The sequence below is a fragment of the Pseudonaja textilis genome, chromosome 1 (assembly GCF_049901715.1).
Source record: "Pseudonaja textilis isolate UNSWEBS1 chromosome 1, rPseTex1.2, whole genome shotgun sequence".
NCBI classification, from domain to species: Eukaryota; Metazoa; Chordata; class Lepidosauria; order Squamata; family Elapidae; genus Pseudonaja; species Pseudonaja textilis.
The window spans coordinates 280,737,264-280,757,658 of record NC_141990.1 but is presented as its reverse complement, the minus strand read 5'-3'; the positions used below and the strand labels follow the sequence as shown (position 1 = coordinate 280,757,658).

The window sequence follows — 20,395 nt, the reverse complement described above, 5'->3', positions numbered from 1 at the left end:
CCAGAAGAGTCACTTAACTGCAGTGATTTGCTTAACAAACATGGTATAAACAGTTGTAAAATGGGTCATAACTCATTTAGCAACCGTCTTGCGCAGCAATGGAAATTCTGGTCTCAGTTGTATAAGCCAAGTAAGTCAACTACTTAACGTATAAATTAAGATGTTTAAAAGTTTGAAGTGATATTTTCTCAACAAGTTATATTACTATACAGTTTTAGAATCTTTGAATAATGATCAATTCCTTTTTTCAAATTTTATTTTTTTACAATGCAAAATGAAAGCCAAAAAAATTAAAGAATTATGTTTTGCATAATAAATGTTTGTCTACAAATATTATAAATACTGTCTGTCAGAATATAATATGAAAAATTATTCTGAAATTATGGTTCATATATCATAGACAAATCCATTATTATTGTATTTTTTGCTAAATTAAATTCCAAGTTCTTGAAAATTTTCTAAAAAAATTATTGAAAATATATGCATTATATATTTTGTAATGTTAAATACATCAGCTTTTATCTTGCTTAAAGGGTCTTGTAGGAATTTGATTTGAAAACTTTTTTATCCTGACATTAAATTTAATGAGACAAAGGAGGCTAGAAGATTGGACCTACAGTATACCTCTGCAAAGAATATGGGTACTCACTGTAGCCAATGTATAATTATCCTCTATAATCTGATTGTTTAATTTTAATTTTTAAAGGAATAATATATGAAGCACATCTTAATTATTAATGAACTGAATAATAATGATTAACGTAGGACCTGATCAACAGGTATTTTTGCAACTTGATTACTTTGAGGATAAAATGAATAGTTGAAACTGAGTCTTTAATACTATGGCCTGATCTGCTGCCATATCACAAAAGTCACTCCTTTAGACACTCTTCCCAGCAGCACTCATCTACTATAAGGCAAGATGGGACAAAATGGGACAACATGGCACAATGTTGCATGTTCCCTTAAACCACCCCCCACCCCCCATTTCTGAGTGTACCCAAAAATCAAGTATGATCCTCCCATATGTGCTCAGTTATGACTTCTGTTATGCTTTTACATTGTTATGATGTGGATAAAACAATACAATTATTATGATACATTCTGCTGTCAGAATTGCTATCCTTGGTCAACATTTTTGTTGATTAACAAAACTTAATCTGTGCCAGAATATTGGCTAGTGGGCAACAACTAACGTCAAATCTCAACCTATCTAGCAAAGGCGCTGGTTCACTTCTATCAATTGGTTACAGTACTATACTAATACAAAACCAGCTGCATGGTTTTTCCTTTTTCGCTTATGTATGCTAAACTTATGCAAGAGTAATTTACTACTAAAAATCACACAATGAGTCTTCATTAAGCTGGATGGAGTATACAGAATTCAGTACTGAATGCTATGAGACAGTTATAAGGAGCCAGGATGTAAAACTGAAATTAGTTTGGTCCTTGCAAATGTTTATGTATAGAAAGATTTATTTCTAAAATTAAGTTCTGTTACAAAAAAGGCAATGTCTTCATATAAATGGGCAGAAATTATATGTTCACAACTGAATATTCAGGTAGAAGTACTTAAACATACATGCATTTCATATTTTATATTGTTCCAAAAATCAACCCAATTTGCATCAATGCTTTTTTATTACCTTAAAGTACTGCAGTTGCTTCTCCGCATTCATTGTTCCTTCATTTTCTTGCCTCAGACAGGAATTGAAGATAAAAAGCTCAGTATCTCTCAGCCACCCTTTCAATTCTTTGATTCTGACCTCCAGCTGCCTTACTAGGTTGCCACTTTCAGGGGAAAGCAAGTCACGTGCTCCTAACCCACTGTGCCCCACCAGTGATTCTTGAATCTTCTCTTGTAGAGTTTTCTAATGCAACACAGAAAGAAAACATAGATTAATCTAAGGTTCTAAAGTATGTAACAGCTAACCACTGGCTCGAAAGCAACCGAATTAGTTGCTCTAACTCCTGATTTATCTTATGCATGTTTTTTTAAAAAGAATATTCTGTTGAATTCAGCATGGCTCAATCCCAGGTAAATAGATACAGAATAGGTTTTAATATTTTTAGTATATTTCTAATAGACCTATCAAAATACTATCTGAGCCCATATAGATAACTGAATTGCTTTTGGATGAACAATTTTCAAAGAAGTTTGGTCATCAATAGAAGCTTATGGGTATAATATTCTGGCTGTGTTAAAATACCTACCACAGATATATAGTCAAAAGTGTTATACACAGCTGAAACATAGATGTTAACTTATGATTTGAAGTCGCCACAATACTGGACTTATATAATTTGCTGATCACTGAGATTTGATTCTCACAAAAGCCGAAAGCAAACAATGATGGCTTAGTTAAAGCAAAATCTAGTAATCTCAATTCATCTCAGTGCCACTTGTTTTTCCTATAGAAGTGTTTCAGTAAGAACTGATTTAGATCCAAAAAACTGCAAGTAGACCTATGACTGAGAACCTACTTTTCTATTCAGTATTATTACTTATCTTTCTTTAGAATTTTCTGTGTGTCTCTGTGTTAGATATACCCTAATGATGTGGGATAATAGTCACAGTCATCATCACCTCTAATTTTGCATACATAATTAACTAATAGCCAAATTGGAGGCATTAAAGACTTGGTTTTGACTGTAATTACAATGACTCAAAATACCTTAAAATTATGTATCTGTAAAGAGAATATTTGTAGCTCAGGGTTGAAATGAGGGGTCTTCAGATCACCCCAACCCATGCAGACAGGCAAGACACCATAATATAAACTGACAGTAAATAGCACTCCTTACTAGCCCTGATGATATTACCTAGTTAAGGTAATGAAATGTTTGAAAGAAAACAAGCAATCTCAGAGAGCACCAAGGACCACTCATTAAAATTAGGTGAATGGTTGCATTGTAATTGGAGTTATTGCTATCAAGGCTTCCAAAAGTTAAACCTTCTTCGCCTGCAATAATCAACCGATTATTAAAGGGAGAATAAGTTAGGATGAGTCCCATTCAAATCAGTGAAATGGGAAATGAGTGTTTTGAGAATTTAACAACCTAACAATAGGCTTTGAAATACATACTGAATTAAATCAACAGATATTCATCTATTCTCAAACATTGTGCAAATAATGTATTTGGGAGATCGTAACGGAATAAAACAAGCATTCTTGGCAACACCCTTCTATTTTGATGGCTCAGATATTGATAATTTGAAGGCTCTCAGTGGAATCCAGCTTTAGCTATTGTTTTTACACTGTAACAAAAGTAGCAGCAGGAGGTGAAATCAATGCCCTTGGTGGGAAGGGTCACAAAAAAGAATTTATTGCCACTTTTTTGTTCTGGAACAGTTTGCAATCATAAATTCTTCATAAACAGAATACTTCAGAGAATGGTCCGTCTTCATAAATATACGACAGAGGACATCAATTTCATTTAATTCACAATTTGTGTCAGCACAGCAGATGCCAATGCCTGCCTTGATAGGGTTGTTTAATATGCAATTGAGACTGAGTAATATTCAGCACAGGGGACAAAATTTCACAGATTAAACTGTACGCACCACTGACATTTCATTCTAATGTATTTCCATTCCACACTGTTCACCTTAGATGAAAGTAATATTAAAAACCATATCTCTCTATTTTACCATTGTTAGAAGTTAAAATCCTTGTCTTTAATTTTTTATGCCAATTAAAAGTAATCATGCCAATTAAACAGTATGCATGGTATTGTTAGTTTCCACAGTTTTTCTTATTAAATTAAAGAAAACTCCATCAAAAACTGCTCATTAGACGTGAAATTTCATTTAAGAAGAAAAAGCAACTTTTTTTTTTGTAAATGCAGAAATTAATTTGAAAAAGTAATATAAAATTGCTTCTTGATAGAAAAAGAAAGGACCTTTAAAATTCATTTTAAATGGCAGAGTAGTCTTTTATTTCTGTTTTAAAATCTGATTATTTTAATGAAGGAAAGTTGATTAATTGCTTTTCTGACTGACTGTATATGCTTTTGGGTAACCAAGAATTTGGAATTGTCTTGAAATGCACTGATTTAAAAAGATGAACAATTAATTTTGTATGCCCAAGGGGAGCTTGAGTTTGATATAAAATAGTCCTTTCCACATCACACAGCATCTACCTTGCTCGTGGAAGGGACTTGGATAGAGAAATTTTATATGACATGGGGATTGCTTCTTCCTAATGAAAACAAAAGAAACAGAATGAAACAGAATTAGAAGTACTATTGCTGCTGAATATGATTAAAAACTCAGGAATACCTCAAGCAGCTGTTGGAAACATAATCTTATGCCACCCTCAGCAGATGATCAATGCTATCAAAGTTCATCATATCAAATATCCACCCATTCAGCATAGTATATGTAATTCTTTTTCCAGTTTGAGTGTTTTCAGTTAAGTAATAGGTGGCCAATGGACAGAGGCAAATATGTGCAGGCTGTGTTTAATAATATTTCCAAAACTATGGAAACATCATTGGTCCACAGAGATTGGCATCAGGGAATATTTTGTAACTATTAAGGACAGAAACTTTTCTCCCAATAAAATATTGCATTTTTATATTGCAGTATTTAAATGTCGCAATCTAAAAGTGCAATTTTTCAAAATATATTTTGATTCATGAAAAGTGATGTACAGGAATTGATGTACAGGAATTGGCTTTTTGTGTGGTTGGCTGAACCTAAAACCTTCAGTGCAGAAGTCTGAGAAGTGGATCTCTGCATGAAGCATTCTTGGTCATATATTAATTACTGAAAACATTACATGTGATCTTGTCTACACGATGTATCAAAAATGGTAGCTGATATAGAAACTGATGAGAATGTTTTTCAGAACGTATTATTCCATTCTTATTTCATTTAATTAATACCTAGTTTGACTGTAAGGTCAATTCAAAGTGCTATCTTCTGGAATGTGATTTAAAAAGCAATATGCTCCCACATGTGCCTCTTTGTTCGTTTTCTCTGCCATTGTCATCAGAATTGTAATCAGCAGGTATGTAGAACAGAATCTTTTGACTTGCAACTCCTGGAACTTGAATTTGGACTGGAATTCAGAACTGATTAACCCTCTTTCTGATTGTGAATTGTATGAGAGTGCTGTCTTGTGTTACTTATTTTTCCTCTCATTATTCTGATTTTTATGACTATTGTTATTGTTTATGTGTAGCTGAATCACACTGCATTGAAACTATTTTTTGCAGGAGATGGATACAGTGATATGGGGTTGCAATCATTGTTTTTAAGGCTATTATTTCCAAGTCTGAAAGTGTAGAACTTTTTGTAAAATTATTGCTTACCTATGACTTTATCATTTAGTTTGTAAAGTTACCTGACCTTTGATCTTGAGTGACACCAATTAAGGGAAGGAATGGAGAGGAGAAACACATTTGTCCTCTCACATACTGTACCTTTCAGCAATTGGCAATTGCTTCTGACATAATGCCTTATTGGTATTTGGTTAAGAGTGTGCTGCAGATGTTGTTAGAATCTCACATTTGGTTGACAGTGGGACTATTATAGCATGAAATGAATTATATAAAATGTTTACTTTTTTGTTTACTTCTTGTCAAACATGAGCTGCACATGTCACTATGAAACACATCCTGATTGCTACCCTCAGAGTTGCGATTTCAGATTGGTGCATTATTTGCACATTTGTTTTCTGCAGCATCAGTATGACCTGAAATATGTAGTGACACCCCCACTTTTCATCTTTAGGGTATAATAAATAGTTAAAGAGTAGATGTCTCTAACATGTACCTTCAGAATAAATTCTATTAATATTCACTCAAGTATGACAGTCCATGTATATCTGTATTATAGTGTACACTGTATTAGAGCTGACTTGGTGCATACCCATTATATATGGCATATTTTACTTACATTTTTTTCTGTATTAAAGTACTAAAATTGTTAAAGTCAGACCAGGCACAAACATAGAATTAAAAAAACAGCCTAGAAAAAATATCTTTTTTTGATAATAGTATGTTTGAAATGTATCTAGTGAATTGAATGAAAGAGCTATTTGAGTTTCATATTGGAAATCAGATACAGAGCACACTTTAAGACACAGAAAAAGGACCTAGAACCCACAAACAGTAATAAAAATGCAAATACCCCAAGCAGTTCCCATTTTTCATTAATTGAATCCACTTTTTCAAGGAGATCACTTGGTAGTAAAACATCACTTCTCTTCAGAGCTTCCACTTTACTCAGCAATTCCATCTTTTTGGGATGTCTGATTGACATTTCTACACTGTACCGCTAAAATGAAAAAAAAAAAAGATGAGTTAGTTATAGAAAAATACCTTTAATTAAAATATAATATTAGAAAGTAAGAGGAACAGAATAACAGAGTTGGGAGGGCCCTTGTAGGTAATCTAGTCCAACCCGCTGGTTGAGCAGCAAACCCTATACCATTTCTGACAGATAGCAGTCCAGTTGCTTCTTGAAAGCTTCCAGTGATGAAGCTCCCACAATTTCTGAAGGCAAACTGTTCCATTGGTTGATTGTTCTTACCACCAGAAAATTTTTCCTTATTTTTAGGTTGAATCTCTCCTTAATCAGTTTCCATCCATTATTTCTTATCTGTTCTTCAGGTGCTTGGGAAAATAGGTGGACCCCCCCACCTCTCTGTAACAGGTCCTCAAATATTGGAACATTGCCATCATGTCTCCCTCTGGTCCTTCCCTTCATTAGACTAGCCATGCCCAGATCCTTCATGTTTTAGCCTCCAGTCCCCTAATCATCTTTGTTGCTCTTCTCTGCACTCTGGACTGAATATGATGTCACTATTATGTAATTCATGTACTTCCAAATGTCTTTTAAAATTATACCAACAAAATGAAGACAACTGTGACCTAAAGATAGCTTCCAACTCTGTTCAGTAGGGTTTCCGCATTCATTTGGTTCCCAATTCTAATTCAAGTCAATGAAAATAATTCACTTATAACAGGAAAATATATTTATACAGAACCTTTTTAAAGGTGATGTTTATAAATTTCCTTATATCTCTCAATTCTTGGGAGAAACATTTTTTTTCATGTTCCCGCATACAAATGGTTTTTTTGGCTGGGATCCAGCGAGTAACTTTATCCTATTCAAGGGCATATGAATTTTAATTGCATTTTAAAATACTTTTACATTTGCCAACAAATTTCAGTCCATATCATAATCTGAGCATATTCACATGTCCCTCTAGCCTTAGTTTATGACTATACAAATAGTCATTTGCTTTCCACTGGATCTTTTAAAGAGCAGGCACAGTTGGCCAGGTAACCAGGACAATGTTTTGTTTGGAAGCATATGACTGACTCACTCAACATGGGAATATAGCAGAGGTGGTATTCAGCAGGTTCTGACCAGTTCTGGAGAACCAGTAGTGGAAATTTTGAGTAGTTCGGAGAACCTGCAAATATCACCTCTGATTGGGGATTTTACAGTATCCTTCCCCTGCCAGGCCCACCGTGCCATGCCCACAGAACTGGTAGCAAAAAAATTTGAATCCCACCACTGGATTATAGGTAAAATAATTCATGGATAGCTCATTAGCTCAAGCATTGTCTTGAAGGGCCCAATGGTACAATTTTCTATTCTGTTTGAAGGCATCTTGACTTAGAAAAAAGTTTACTATGAACACAAAAAAGGAGTTTACTGCCTGAGAAACTAAAATTAATGTTTCAGTGAGCATGCAAAATATGGTGATTTTACTTTGGATCTCATACTTTGTATTGCAGAATCCACAGAAAGCTACCAAATGCCTAGACTGCTCTTATAGCAACTTTCCTCCATTGGTGCAACCCAGATTCCCAATTGTAGTCACCAATTTTGAGAACTTCAATTCTTCTACCCTTGGAAGTTATAAGCGTGGAAAATCCTGTATCACCTGGTTTTACACTCTGTTTATGCACAGAAGCCATAATAATATCACATGTTATGATATCACTGTGCAAATGACACACATCAATTGCATTATGATGTAATTTATGTTCAACATATAAAGTGCAGATCACTCCTCCTCCCACAGATACCTTAGCCAATTTGGAAGAGTCTGAAATAAACGTGAGCAAACCACAGACAGTTTACTTGACAAAAACAACAACACCCAACAACAACCTATGACTGGATACTTTTTTTTCTCTGTCTCTGTCACACACATACACACACACACATATACACACACACATTCATATGCACATTATTTTTCTGTTTTAAAGAAACAGTGATAATATGTATTTAGATACTAGTACAAAACACAATTATCCCGAAAAAGCATTTAAAAGTGTCATATCAATCACACTTGTCTATTAGCAAGTTCCTTCTGCTGCTGTTGAAAGAAAAAAACTTAAAACCAGAAGAAACTACAGCAAAGTCAAAGTAAACTAAAGAACATTTGAAACATGGATGTTTTTGTCAGATCCAAACATGTTGCCCGACAAAACAAAACAAAAATATAATTGGATGGTACTTAGCAGAAAACAAGGAAGGTGTGAAATCATTCTTTCAGCTAATAGATCCTCAGTATTTGCATGAATATGTTTGCATATTGTTAATTTCATATTTTAATCTTTCATTTGCACCGCACATGAATATCATTTATATTTTGCCAACTTCAAATATTAGTCATTTGTGGATCACAGAGCAAAATGTTTTAAATTAGATGGTTTAAAGTATTCTTCATTATTAATGAGCACAGATCAGATGCCAGGGTATCAAAAAATAAGCATGAATATGCATAAGAGGCAACCAATGATTGTGTAGATTTATAACACAAACTTGTCTTTTCAATATGTAAAAAGGAAAGTGGAAGCTTTTTTTAAAAAAGTCTGCATTAACAAGAAGTAATCAGGTTTCAAATGATAGGATTGGATCACAGAATAGCTACAACCTTTTCCCTGGGCTAAAATTGCCAACAAGTATGCTTCTTGGCTCTATATGATTGCCTTTTCAACTGGAAAGAGTGACTAGAGGAGATTACAATCTGCTTTATGTAATCTGATTTCTATTTAAAGATGATATAGCTGAAAAAGATTTACATAATTATTTCTGTAAGTGTGCATAATATCAAGAGAAATCCACGTCTGCTTCAGCTAGACAGTGCAATCTACCTGGTTTCACTTATTCTGCATTTTTTTCTAGAAAGTTGAAGGGAGTTCTCTAATTATCTGGCTATGTTTTGGACTTGCCTACCAATATTTTTCACCTGTAGTAAACTGGGGTTGTTTGCTTTGGGATGAAAAGTATTATAGCTGTGTTTTTGAGCTGATAAAGATTAACATCTAAACAAATCAGGCAGCATATGCCTCTTAACAATACTCCAGTTATCATAAAGACCTAATGGGTATCATTTAATTTCAGTTCTAAACAAAGTGGTTGCACTATGCAACATAATACAAAGAGTTCTTGTGACAGATGCTATAAAAGATTATTACATTAAACCAAATAAATAGGTTAGGTTTCTATATGCTTTCTGCCTCTCTCACAGGGTATCATACTGCATAAACTGCGTGATAAAAGATGCTAATTGCTAGAATATGAATTGTATACTGGCTGGAACAGTTATAAGGGGGAAAACATTTAACTGAAAGATGCACCAGCTATGAAAAGAACAATCAATATTGTTTCAGCTAAAGGACTTAATCTGAAGTTATTTATTTCACTGAGAAAAATGCTTATTGTAGTGTTGAGCTAAGGTTTTGATAGCATTTTTTTTTTACCCTTCAAACACCTACCCTCTGCAAAATTAGCTTCCCAGTTCTATCAGTGCTGCACAACCCTAGTCTAGCAGGAGTTCTTTATCCTGTGGTGAGAAGATAATTTAATCTTCATATTCATTCTACCGTCAGCATTAAGTGAGCAAAGACGGCTGTATTGTGACAGGCTGTGAATGTTATGATATAGATTACTGTTCAATAGCCAACAATGAGATTAATAATTTTAAAAGTCACATCATTTCCTCTTTTTTCCTCTCCATCGTCCAACAATAGCTACATTAAATAAAATGATTTGATATTTATTTTTTCTACTTCATCTGCCTGCAGAAAAAAAAAATCATACATATTTTAATGGCAAAGTCAGATGTTTATATCTATGGATAAATAGAGTGGTTTATTTTGAAACCACTCAAGAGAAAAAGGCAGGAGCATGATGTAAGCTGAGGAATTTTGATTCCCTTCTCTTCCCCTCATTCTTTTTTTCTTCTCCACTTACAATCTTTTAAACTAATTAAAACCAATGCACGTTGAATATCTTGTAAAAAGTTTGTAATGAAGACAGTTCACTGGGACATAATCAGGAAGTGTAGAAAAGATTATTAAGAGAATTTTGTGATGAATGTTTCCTAAAGTGTCCAGCTTTTTCTTTAAGTGTGTGCGTGTATGTCTGCGTGTGTGTGTGCGTGTGTGAAAAATCACACCCCAAAATTCTGTCCAAACAGAGACTGGAACAATGCCTTGAAACAGCATTAATTGTCACCATGGAAACCAGAAGAATAAGCCATTTTGAAACCGGCCTAGAAGGCACTCATTGAGCAACTAAGCATTTTTTTTTTGTCTCCTTCAGTGTTAAAGAACAAGATGCCTAGTCACTAAGAGGTCAAAGAAAGAAATCATTATGAAAAGATCATGGATATCAACTCTGTGGTTAATGATAATAATAACAACAACAATAATTTTGACATTTAATAATAGACCAAGTCTTTATTGCATACTTTTCACGAAAGAGCTAAAATGGGCACCCCTGCCCCACCCTCGCCCCACAAAAATCAGGATCTAGATTCCTATTCTTGCCCTAGAGTGAAATGTTAGGGCAATATTATGCAGCCCTTGGGTCTAAAGCTCCCTGGGAATTTTGTTGTAATAAAACTTCAGAAGAGGAAAGCAAAAAAAAAAAAAAAGGAGAGGAAAAAAGGTTGCATGATGGAATTCAAAACAATGCTTTAAAAGCACACAGAGAGATTAAGACATCTATTGTAAGACTTTTGTATGATGCTTCTGTGGGTTAAAGTGAAAAAAGACCAGACATACCAAACATAGTGAGCTGTGAGTATAAGGGAAAGAAGAATTAAATCAAGGAACACTTCTCTACGGCTGGAATGTTATTGGGAGTGGGAGTCACTTTTTCATATTTTATATCATGAATTTTAGACTTGTTTTCCTAACAACAGAATAATGCCTGTTACTTTAAGGAATTAAACAATGCTTCAAATTTCATTGAAACACACTCTGCAAGTGTTCACAGATTTCTCTTTTGCTAAGGAGTTACTTTATTACCAGATATAAATACATCTCATGTATGAGCACATTTACAACACACATACGTGCACTTCATTTGCAAATAACTCCTTCCTATGGGCTGCACAGAGCCTCTTATTAAGAACACTGCCCTGTGGATACATTCTCCAATTACATTAATAAATGTACATTGCATTAAAACTGATACCTTTGCATGACTCTTTGCCTGTCATCTGCCTACATAAATACACATCCTTTGCTGTTTGGCTAATATTCCTGCTCTTCACGCCTAGGCTTCATGGTGGCCCCTCAGGAAGCCCATGCCTAATGCCATTCATTAATGAACAAAGACTCTTTTTATTCCAAAGCCCAGGGTCCAAAGCTCAGCTGTATACATGCAGAGTGAAGGAATCTGTTAGAGGCCAGGCTACCCTTCACAACAGCTCGTAGGTACTAAGTCCTTTTCTAACACCAAAGCAAGACATTTTACAAACAATCCAGGGGCAGGATTATATTCCATATTTCATATATCTTGCAAGTACTGTCAGAATGTCTGGTTGGTGTTCAGGTCTTAGAATGAATATTTTTGTCTAGCAGCCATTACTTTGTTCAAACTTCTTGCAATCTCCTATTATCAGAGCATGCTAAATAACTGCACAGAAAAATTATAAAGATTTCTATAGTTGTCCTTCTAAATGAATAACTAGTTTTCCTATTATTGGGACAAATTTGCTGCTAAACCTTGGGGAGGAAATTAAAAACTGCAATATTGCTTAAAGTAGTCCAAATTCATAAGCAAATAATTTCAAGGGTTAAGAATTTGTTTTCTTTTTCTCTAAGTTATTGCAGTGGCATGATCTACTTTGAAATTATACTACTTTGGCTATGTATTGTCAATTGGGGATACATTGCATCATTTTTAATGTAAATCAAACTCCTATATTAAAATGAATTGAAAATTCCCCAACAGAAGTTCAAAAAGCGTATTTCATTAAACTTAACTCCAATTATATCACCTTGAAAACTGGAGGAAGAAATCAGTAACTTATTCTTGTAAAGTCCTTTAAGAAAGAATAAAAAATGCACAATGTCATTTATGCACAATAAAAAGCATCAATGAACATGCAAGTGCAAAACAAAAATTCATTTTGTTTAAATAATTTCAGCAAGGAATGAATACATTCACTGAGAGAGATGGTCAGCACCTATCTCTCTCTCTCTCTCTCCCCCCTCTCTCTCTCCCTGGGTGTGTGTGTGTGTGTGCGTATGTGCGCTCCACCATTTATGTCTTTCATCTAAACTCCCCACCTCCTCAATTATATCTTTGTCACAGTTCTATGAAATAAAAAACTCTTTTTTAAGAATTTATTTTACTATAATAAAGTAATGCATTTTCTTTTAAAAACCAATTGCTCCACTTTTATGAAATAATATGATCCAAAAGATTTAAAATTTGACTGTAACTGTAAAATCTTTTGTGCCCTTTAATGAGTTGATATAAAATATTTAATACTGTTTAGGGCATATCCACTACCACCAAAAACAGTTATATTCCCAGCAGTCCCACTGTTTCAGGCAGAAAGCTTGATTGATCCTCCTAGCCTGAATTGAGTAGAATGAAAAGAAGCAGTTGGAAAATAGCTGCAATCATTTAATGCAGATGACCTCTGACAGGCTCACAGCTCTTCTATCTGAACAGAAAATTTGCATGGGGTCTCTGTGCAGAGGAACAATGTAACCTAAATGGTAGACAATCTTTATTCTAATGAAGTGGGTGTCAAGGTCAATGTAAAACTGCAATGATAAATGGTGCACCACTAGGCAAGAGAAGTTGTGTAGGCATTGTACTGCTTTCACGTTAATTGAAGGCTGAAAATGCATGAGTGAAAGCGTAAGACTCTTCTCACCGAGGTGTGTTAATGCAAAGGAAAAAAAAGTTGCTTTTTTCCCCCTCCAGGACTCTGACCATTGATATGAATCTTATTGCAACAAGGCCAGTAACATAAATACAACTATTCAGCCAATAGTGAGTGAGCAGGAAGGAGTTGTTATTGGGATGCTTTATTCCTAGACTAACAACTTCCACAATCAGAGTGCCAAAAGAATAACAAGTCTCCAGACACCTAATGTAATTCCCATGATCCTTTTTCTATTTAGAAGATCTGTCTTTAATTAGTTCCAAACAAGCAGCCCTTTAGACAACTCTTCATTAGATACCACTCCTCTTGAAATAACTGTACAAACACCACCCCCTTTGCAGTTGTGTTCCAATGTTATTATTTTTCCCTAGGTTCTAAATTTCCTTGTTAATATCTCCAGGTGCCTTTTGTTCTGAATAAAAATTAGACCAGTAAAACTGGGTTTTGTTATGCAAAGGGTGGTGTGTCTTAAGTAGGAACTAAACTACAATCAGTTATTGTGGCTTTGTCAAAATGGCAGCGCAACTATAATTACACACTTCATCAGTCAATCAAGCAATTTGTAGAAGGCAGTACATTTTGTCCTGTAAAACAAAAGGGGGTAAGATGCTTTTTAAAAATTCTTAACAGCTTAAGCCTGTTTAAAAGTATATTGCTGCTCACTAATATGCTAATTAAAAGCCAAGAACTCCAGCTTTACTTATTCAAAGAAGAAATGTATTATCAGATTATCAATATTTTTCTAGGACTTCCAAGGTTGATCACATAAGACATGAAACACTTAATTGAAAGTTGTATGTGTTCTTCCATATACAGAGTACTATCTGATAGTTCCATTTTATTCTCTTCCAACATTTTAGATCCATTTCTGTTTGACTTTGGAAATTATTATGAGACAGAATATGCTTCATCTGCTTAGCCAGGAGATTGACTAGCAAATTGTGTTATTGCTTCTATTCACTCTAATGCTTTTAAAACAATCAATCATTAATTTAGAGAAGTAGCATAACTAGCAGGAACTGAGATCACTCTCACATTGGAGTGCACGAGGAAGAAGGATGGCAAAATCCATAGTCTCCAGTCAAGTACATTGAGGCAAAGAAACTAAACATGTCAAGAGAGCAAGGAATATGTTTAGGCTTACACACTAAACTAAACTAAGCTATTCTAAAACCTATTAAGCTTCACCTTAATCTGTTTGCAATTTCATGTATGAAACAATAACCGTAGGAAAGATTGTCCAATGGGTTTCGGGTGTTTGTTGCACACCTTCACATGCACAGTGAACTCGTTGCTATTCCAGGCTGTTTCCTTTGAAAAGGAAATCAGGAACAAGAATTTACTTCTGCTTGAAAGCATCAACATATTTTTAGATATATTCTAACATTCAGCCCTTAATTGGGATGTTAGATGTTGAAAATGGCTAGAGGTACATTTACATATCTAAGGCAAGTATGCTAAGGGCACCCATTTCTCAAGATGCCCAGCCCAATTCCTTGACCTGTGTTTTAATTACTTCTTGTCTGAATTACTGTAATACACACTTCACTCTGTCCTATCATTATTACAAATACATTTGGTGAGAACATGAGACAAGGTCTTCATGCTAGTTGCTCTCAGTCCTTAAAAATCCCTCCCAAAATTGTCTGTGTTGATTCCCACCCTAGCAAAGACATTTTCATCACAAGAAGCTCTTAATGTTTATATTGGCATTGCTTCCAAACTCAGAAGAAGAAATATACAAATATCAAATTAACAAGCTGATTAAAAAAACCCTCAATATACAAAATACACTTTTAAAAGTTTAGTAGAAATATTTAAAAATAATACCAAGCCAGGCAGGTGTGACCAAATTGCTTTAACATCCTTTAATTTGTTTCTAAATGGATTTATGGCTGAAGTAAGGTAATGTTTATTGTTTTAGTGGTATATTAATGAATTTTAATAACTTGCTTATTTTATCTTTATTGTTACTTTTTTACTTGAAAAGTAGGAAATGTATTGAATAAAATATAAACCATGTTTCCTAAATTCATATGTTTTTAAATATATACTTATGAACATATAATACTAAACCCATACTGAAGTGAGACAGAGATATATACTTTTTCAGCAAATGCAAGCATGCACACACTCAATCCACAAACATACATAGAAGTCATTGTTAATTTTAGTAGCCCAAGTGGGCAGCCGAAAATATCTTGACTGCTGTACACATAAACTATTCATAAATTTGAATATTGCTCTGATTTCATTCAACAAGTTACCTTGTTCACAAACTTTTAATAATATTTTTTTCAAATACTTGTCATGGCAATCATTAAACCACACGTCTACCAATAATGAGAATTTATGGGTTCCTATTAATATCTATGAAGAGTCATAAAGACTAATTAATGAATTATTCATATTTGTGGATACAAATAGTTGAATGAGGGCTGGAAGATAGTGGGTTGCTCAAGAATGTTGGTGCATTTCAACGAAGGATATCCCAGCTCATTTTGCGTATCTGATTTTAAAATCTAACAGGACCTAACAGAAAACACATTAATTCATTTCTAAAATATTTGCCTCTGAGTAAATACTAGATGTACTGCTGAGTGCCTCATATTTAGCAATTTTTTTCATGGAACAATGCTTTTGCATACACAGTAAATTTTCCTGATGCCACAATTGAGAAAATGCAGTTCGATTTATTGAGAAAAAATATTGTATAGGCAAATGTTTACTGATGAAACTGTTTAAAAAACTGTACAGCTTCATCTGTGTGTGATTTGTCAGGTCTGAAGCTTTGACGTGCCCAAGGGGCAGACCCCAGCGGGGAGTAGGCTGCAGAGCTAAATAGCTGTGAAAGAAGTCTTAATGTAGGATGGAATTCAAACTAACCTTGACATGACCTCAGGAAAAATATGCAAAAAGTAAAATGAATGCACTCTGCAAGATACATCCTAATTTTGTGGCCGGGCTGGTTAGTTTCACAAACATAACCAAGGCTTTAAAAGCAAAATAAAATATGAGACAAGGAGGAAGCAGGAATTCAGGGAAAACTTAAGCAAGCATGATGTGATTCAATGAAGGCATGTGAACAATTTGGAAGCAATCCAAATAAAAACCAACACTGAACAATATTGTTGTCAGCCTGCCTATTCAGGAAAAAAAATTTTTTTAGGTTGAATATAAATGACACAAAGCCAAGATTACCTCATTGCATTACAAAGTCTGCTGTGACTTTTTGGCTGAATAGGTCTCATGGATCTACTGGTTGATGGTAGTTATTCAGCCAACCTGATTTTTAAAATGTTTCTTTCCATTCTATTTTATAAGTATAGATTTTAACCAGATTTCTTGAACTGCTGCTTTATTCTGGATACTGTCCGCTTGAAGCAAATGAAATTCCTATATTGTCTTTATTTTATTTTATATATTTTTGCTCGTTTTTGAACAAAGCAAAAATAAATTTATCTGAACTGACAAAAACAGTTGGAACTTTGAACATGGGTCATAAGTAGCTTTGGGGAGGTCATTTTTATCTTTGAATGATTGCTAAGTGACTGTCATTAAATGAGGATTACATTTATAAATTATTTATCTGCTAACATTATATCTAAATGTATGATATATATGATATGTAATGTATTTGTGTCTATGTACACATAGCCAAAATATCAGTATTCAACTTCCTGTACCACAATCAATACCTCCACATTTTTTTAATATCAAGCAACAGAGTACTTATGTGGAGGAAAGTAATGATTTGACTTTTATCCAGTGTTGCAAGTTTGGAAATATACGATAGAAAGAATATGCCTTTATGGTCAGGTGAATTCTGCCAGGAAACAGTATTTATAATTGTAGATATATGAAGTCAGAATTACTTCTTTATGCATTTTCCAAAGTGTCATTTCAGCAAACATCTCAGGTAGCTGTGCTGGTCCATTACAATAAAAGAATCAAGTAATGATAGGTAGAGATATATATGCATTGTCAATGATCCAGTGGAACTGTCATATTTTAAACTATTTCTTCATGAATCACAAATTATGCCTCTATTATTGGCAAAAATTTAAGGCATCACATAAGTTTTCTAGTTCCTTATTTTTATATATATTAGTTTACAATATGGCCAGGTTGTCTGTTTATATTTCAAATCAGTTTTCTTCTCACCTTTACCAACAATCACACATTTATATAATTGGACAGGAGGGGCACAATAGTGTAGAAAAACTACAAAAGCAATTTAAGTTCTCAGAGGATCGAATTGTTAGATTCCACAAACCTTTGTGTTTGTATTAATTTATTGGAAACATTACAAAGAAACAGTATTACCTCTATTTTTCAACCATTACACAGGCTAGTTTTGCATGTTTCAAGCACATATACAAAATTCCCTATACCTTATTCAAATTACCTGCATACATTTGCATGGCTTATGTAAATTTAAGTTTTTGTTAACACAATTGCTGGGCAGGGGAGAAAGGAACATCTCTAAAGAAGAAACCAATAAAATAAACATACACCCATGCTAGCCCACGGACCTGGTTCAATTGATGTATAAGTATTTAGACCTTCTTCAAGACAAAATTATTTTATTTTATTGACAGATCTTCTTTGTGACTCCATGTCTGCACAGAAAGCTATGGAATGACTTACCCTGATACATTAGCAGCTCTATGAAATATAACAGTATTAAAACACACTTTTTCTTATAGTTATAGTTGTGTTGGAGTATTGGGCTAAATGTATCCAAAGGAATTCTCCAAACATTCAACCAAAACCTTCAAATATAATCTAGATTTTGGATTCGGTATTTTCATTCTGCAGAAACATAAAACCTTCTCTCTCTCTGTCTCTCTCTCTCCTTCTTGCATTAAAGGCTTTTAAACACTAAATTCAAAATTTTGATATGGATTTTCCCAAAGGAGAGAATTAAGTGAAAAAATTATAATGTCACTGCTGAAAAATGACTACAAGGTTTAGCATTCTGACCCATTGAATCAAATCCCAGGATACCTTGCAGCTAGATTGGAAACAGAGGTTCTAACAGTGACTTTAGAGCCCATTATAGTCCAATAGTGAAGCCTTCCTTACTTGCAAAATTCTCACATAGGTCGATGTGGCCAGTTACAAAATACCCATTTATTCATAAGCCTAGCCAGATAGGCTTCTCCCTGAGTATCCACCCAGTTTATTAGTACATATTCCCATTTATTTTTTCTTTCATTTGAAATGGACCCATTCTAAAACATAGGGCTGCAGACACCTGTCATTTACATTTTCTAAGCATGCCATGAGACCTATGTGGGATTCTAATGTGTTATTGAGAAATTATTGCAGGAGGCTTTTCTATTATTTTCTACCCTCCCAACTTTTCATTTTTTTTTTTACTGATTTAAAAGAGTGAATATATATTAAGGTCTGCTAGGCACAGAATGTGACAGGTTCCAGAAGATTCATCCCCATGTCATTTCATTTCAAAAGGCTTGGTATCTTAATGTGTTATGCCAATGTCACCTAAATATCTGTCTGGTGAAATCATACCTTTTTTTTTTTTGGATGCATGTTTGCACAAAACCAGGTATGACAGTAAATGTCTGAATACATTTGTATGTAATTTTTCTCCATCTTCTTCTGAATAAATGGAGTAGGGTAGGGAACCAAGTTATGGGCCAGGAGATGTGGGCCATGTCCTTTTCTCATCTGAAACTGTGGAGTTAGGCTTTAGATAGCTTTCCATTGTCTCCTGGAGCTAAGCAGGATAATAATATTAGTCATTTAAAACACAACTGCACAACTGATGTTACTAACAAATTGGTGGTTTGTTTCTGCTAGTTTTAAGACAACAGTAGCACTTGTTTTCTTTGTAATGTTTAAAGTGGTCAAAAATAGAAAACAAAGATAGTTAAATTTGAGCAGTATATAATTTCACTTATTTGAACCAACAGAAGCTTGTAATAAACTTGTAATTGTAATAAGCTTCTTTCATAAAGAAATACTTTATTACAAGTAATAATAATTGGAACAATATGCATATTTACTCAAAAGAGTTTCTGTTTGCTAGGTGTCTCATTTCCCCATTAAGTGAGCTGGGAAAAATCACCCTAAATCTTCATTATTTTAGACTTATCCTCCACAATTGAATAAATTACAACGAAATCTGCAAAACTGCACTGTACAAGAAGCATAGTCAGATATTTTTTCAGTCAGATTTATAATATAAAATATGAATATGTCCAGCATTTTAAAAAATGAAAGCAGGATAGAAATATTTCAAAGAATCTACAGTATTAATAGGCTAACCCAATAATACTATGAGCCTATTAAATGTAATTTTTCAGGCCACAGTGATTGGCATTAGATACTGACATTTGAGGAATTGCTATTATATTGATTTTGTTCTTTGCATTTTATCTAATCAGCTGAACAAAGTGATACTGGCAGAAGTTAGGTGTCATTGGGTAAAGCAATTAAGTACTTAAGCAAAAAGCTAGCATATTTAAACCATGCCATAATCTTTAAAAATCTTTTTCTGAATTCAATTTTCTACCATTGATTCAACACTATGGATAGGAGATTGATGTAAATTTAGAAGGACCATAGAGCCTGAAGTTAACATTGCAAACTCTTCTATGTGTCACCCACAAAGAAATTCCACTACGCAATAGACATTTGTATAAGTATTGCATTATGGAAGTTTTAAAAACCAGACCAGAACTACACAATACACAATGTAGTGTGGGAGGCCACCTGGTGGTCAAATGAATAATTAATTTGAAAGACAAGCTAAATATTGTAAGCTTTAAAGCATCAAACGTTTATAATATGTAACCAAAACAAACATTTAGGGAAGAAGTCCTTTTAATCAGCTGATCATCCTTCAAAACTATAGCAAGAAATCAAATTATACAATGTCTAAAACCATTCCCCACTTGTTAGATATTCTTTGGTTGAGCAGTAATTCACCAAGTAAGGGTATATTTTTAAGGATACTGAATCATTTCTTTTATGTAAAAGGATTTACAAAAATACAAAAAAAGAGACATGGTATTAATTATACTGGTGATGCTGACCTACTTCTGAAAACAACTTTGGGAAAGCTAGTCTGCTATTAATAGTGATATGATATAAACGAGGGAATTCAGCTCCATTTTCCTTACTTCTGCATAAGCTTCAATTGCAGAAAATCTCATTTCTGGAAAGAAATTAAAGTAGTTTTTCATTATGGT

General features: G+C 33.9%; 1 protein-coding gene across 4 annotated transcripts in view; it reads right to left on the bottom strand.

Moving 5' to 3' along the window:
- AKAP6 (A-kinase anchoring protein 6) overlaps nt 1-20,395 on the bottom strand; it is a 262,821-nt gene that overhangs the window by 42,029 nt on the left and 200,397 nt on the right. For all 4 annotated transcript variants that reach the window (XM_026710926.2, XM_087921878.1, XM_087921879.1 and 1 more), the window contains 2 exons: nt 6,140-6,286; nt 1,647-1,871 (listed from right to left, as the gene is read on the bottom strand). In XM_026710926.2, coding sequence (XP_026566711.2) covers nt 1,647-1,871; nt 6,140-6,286 — 372 coding nt within the window. The remainder of the gene's footprint in view (nt 1-1,646; nt 1,872-6,139; nt 6,287-20,395) is intronic.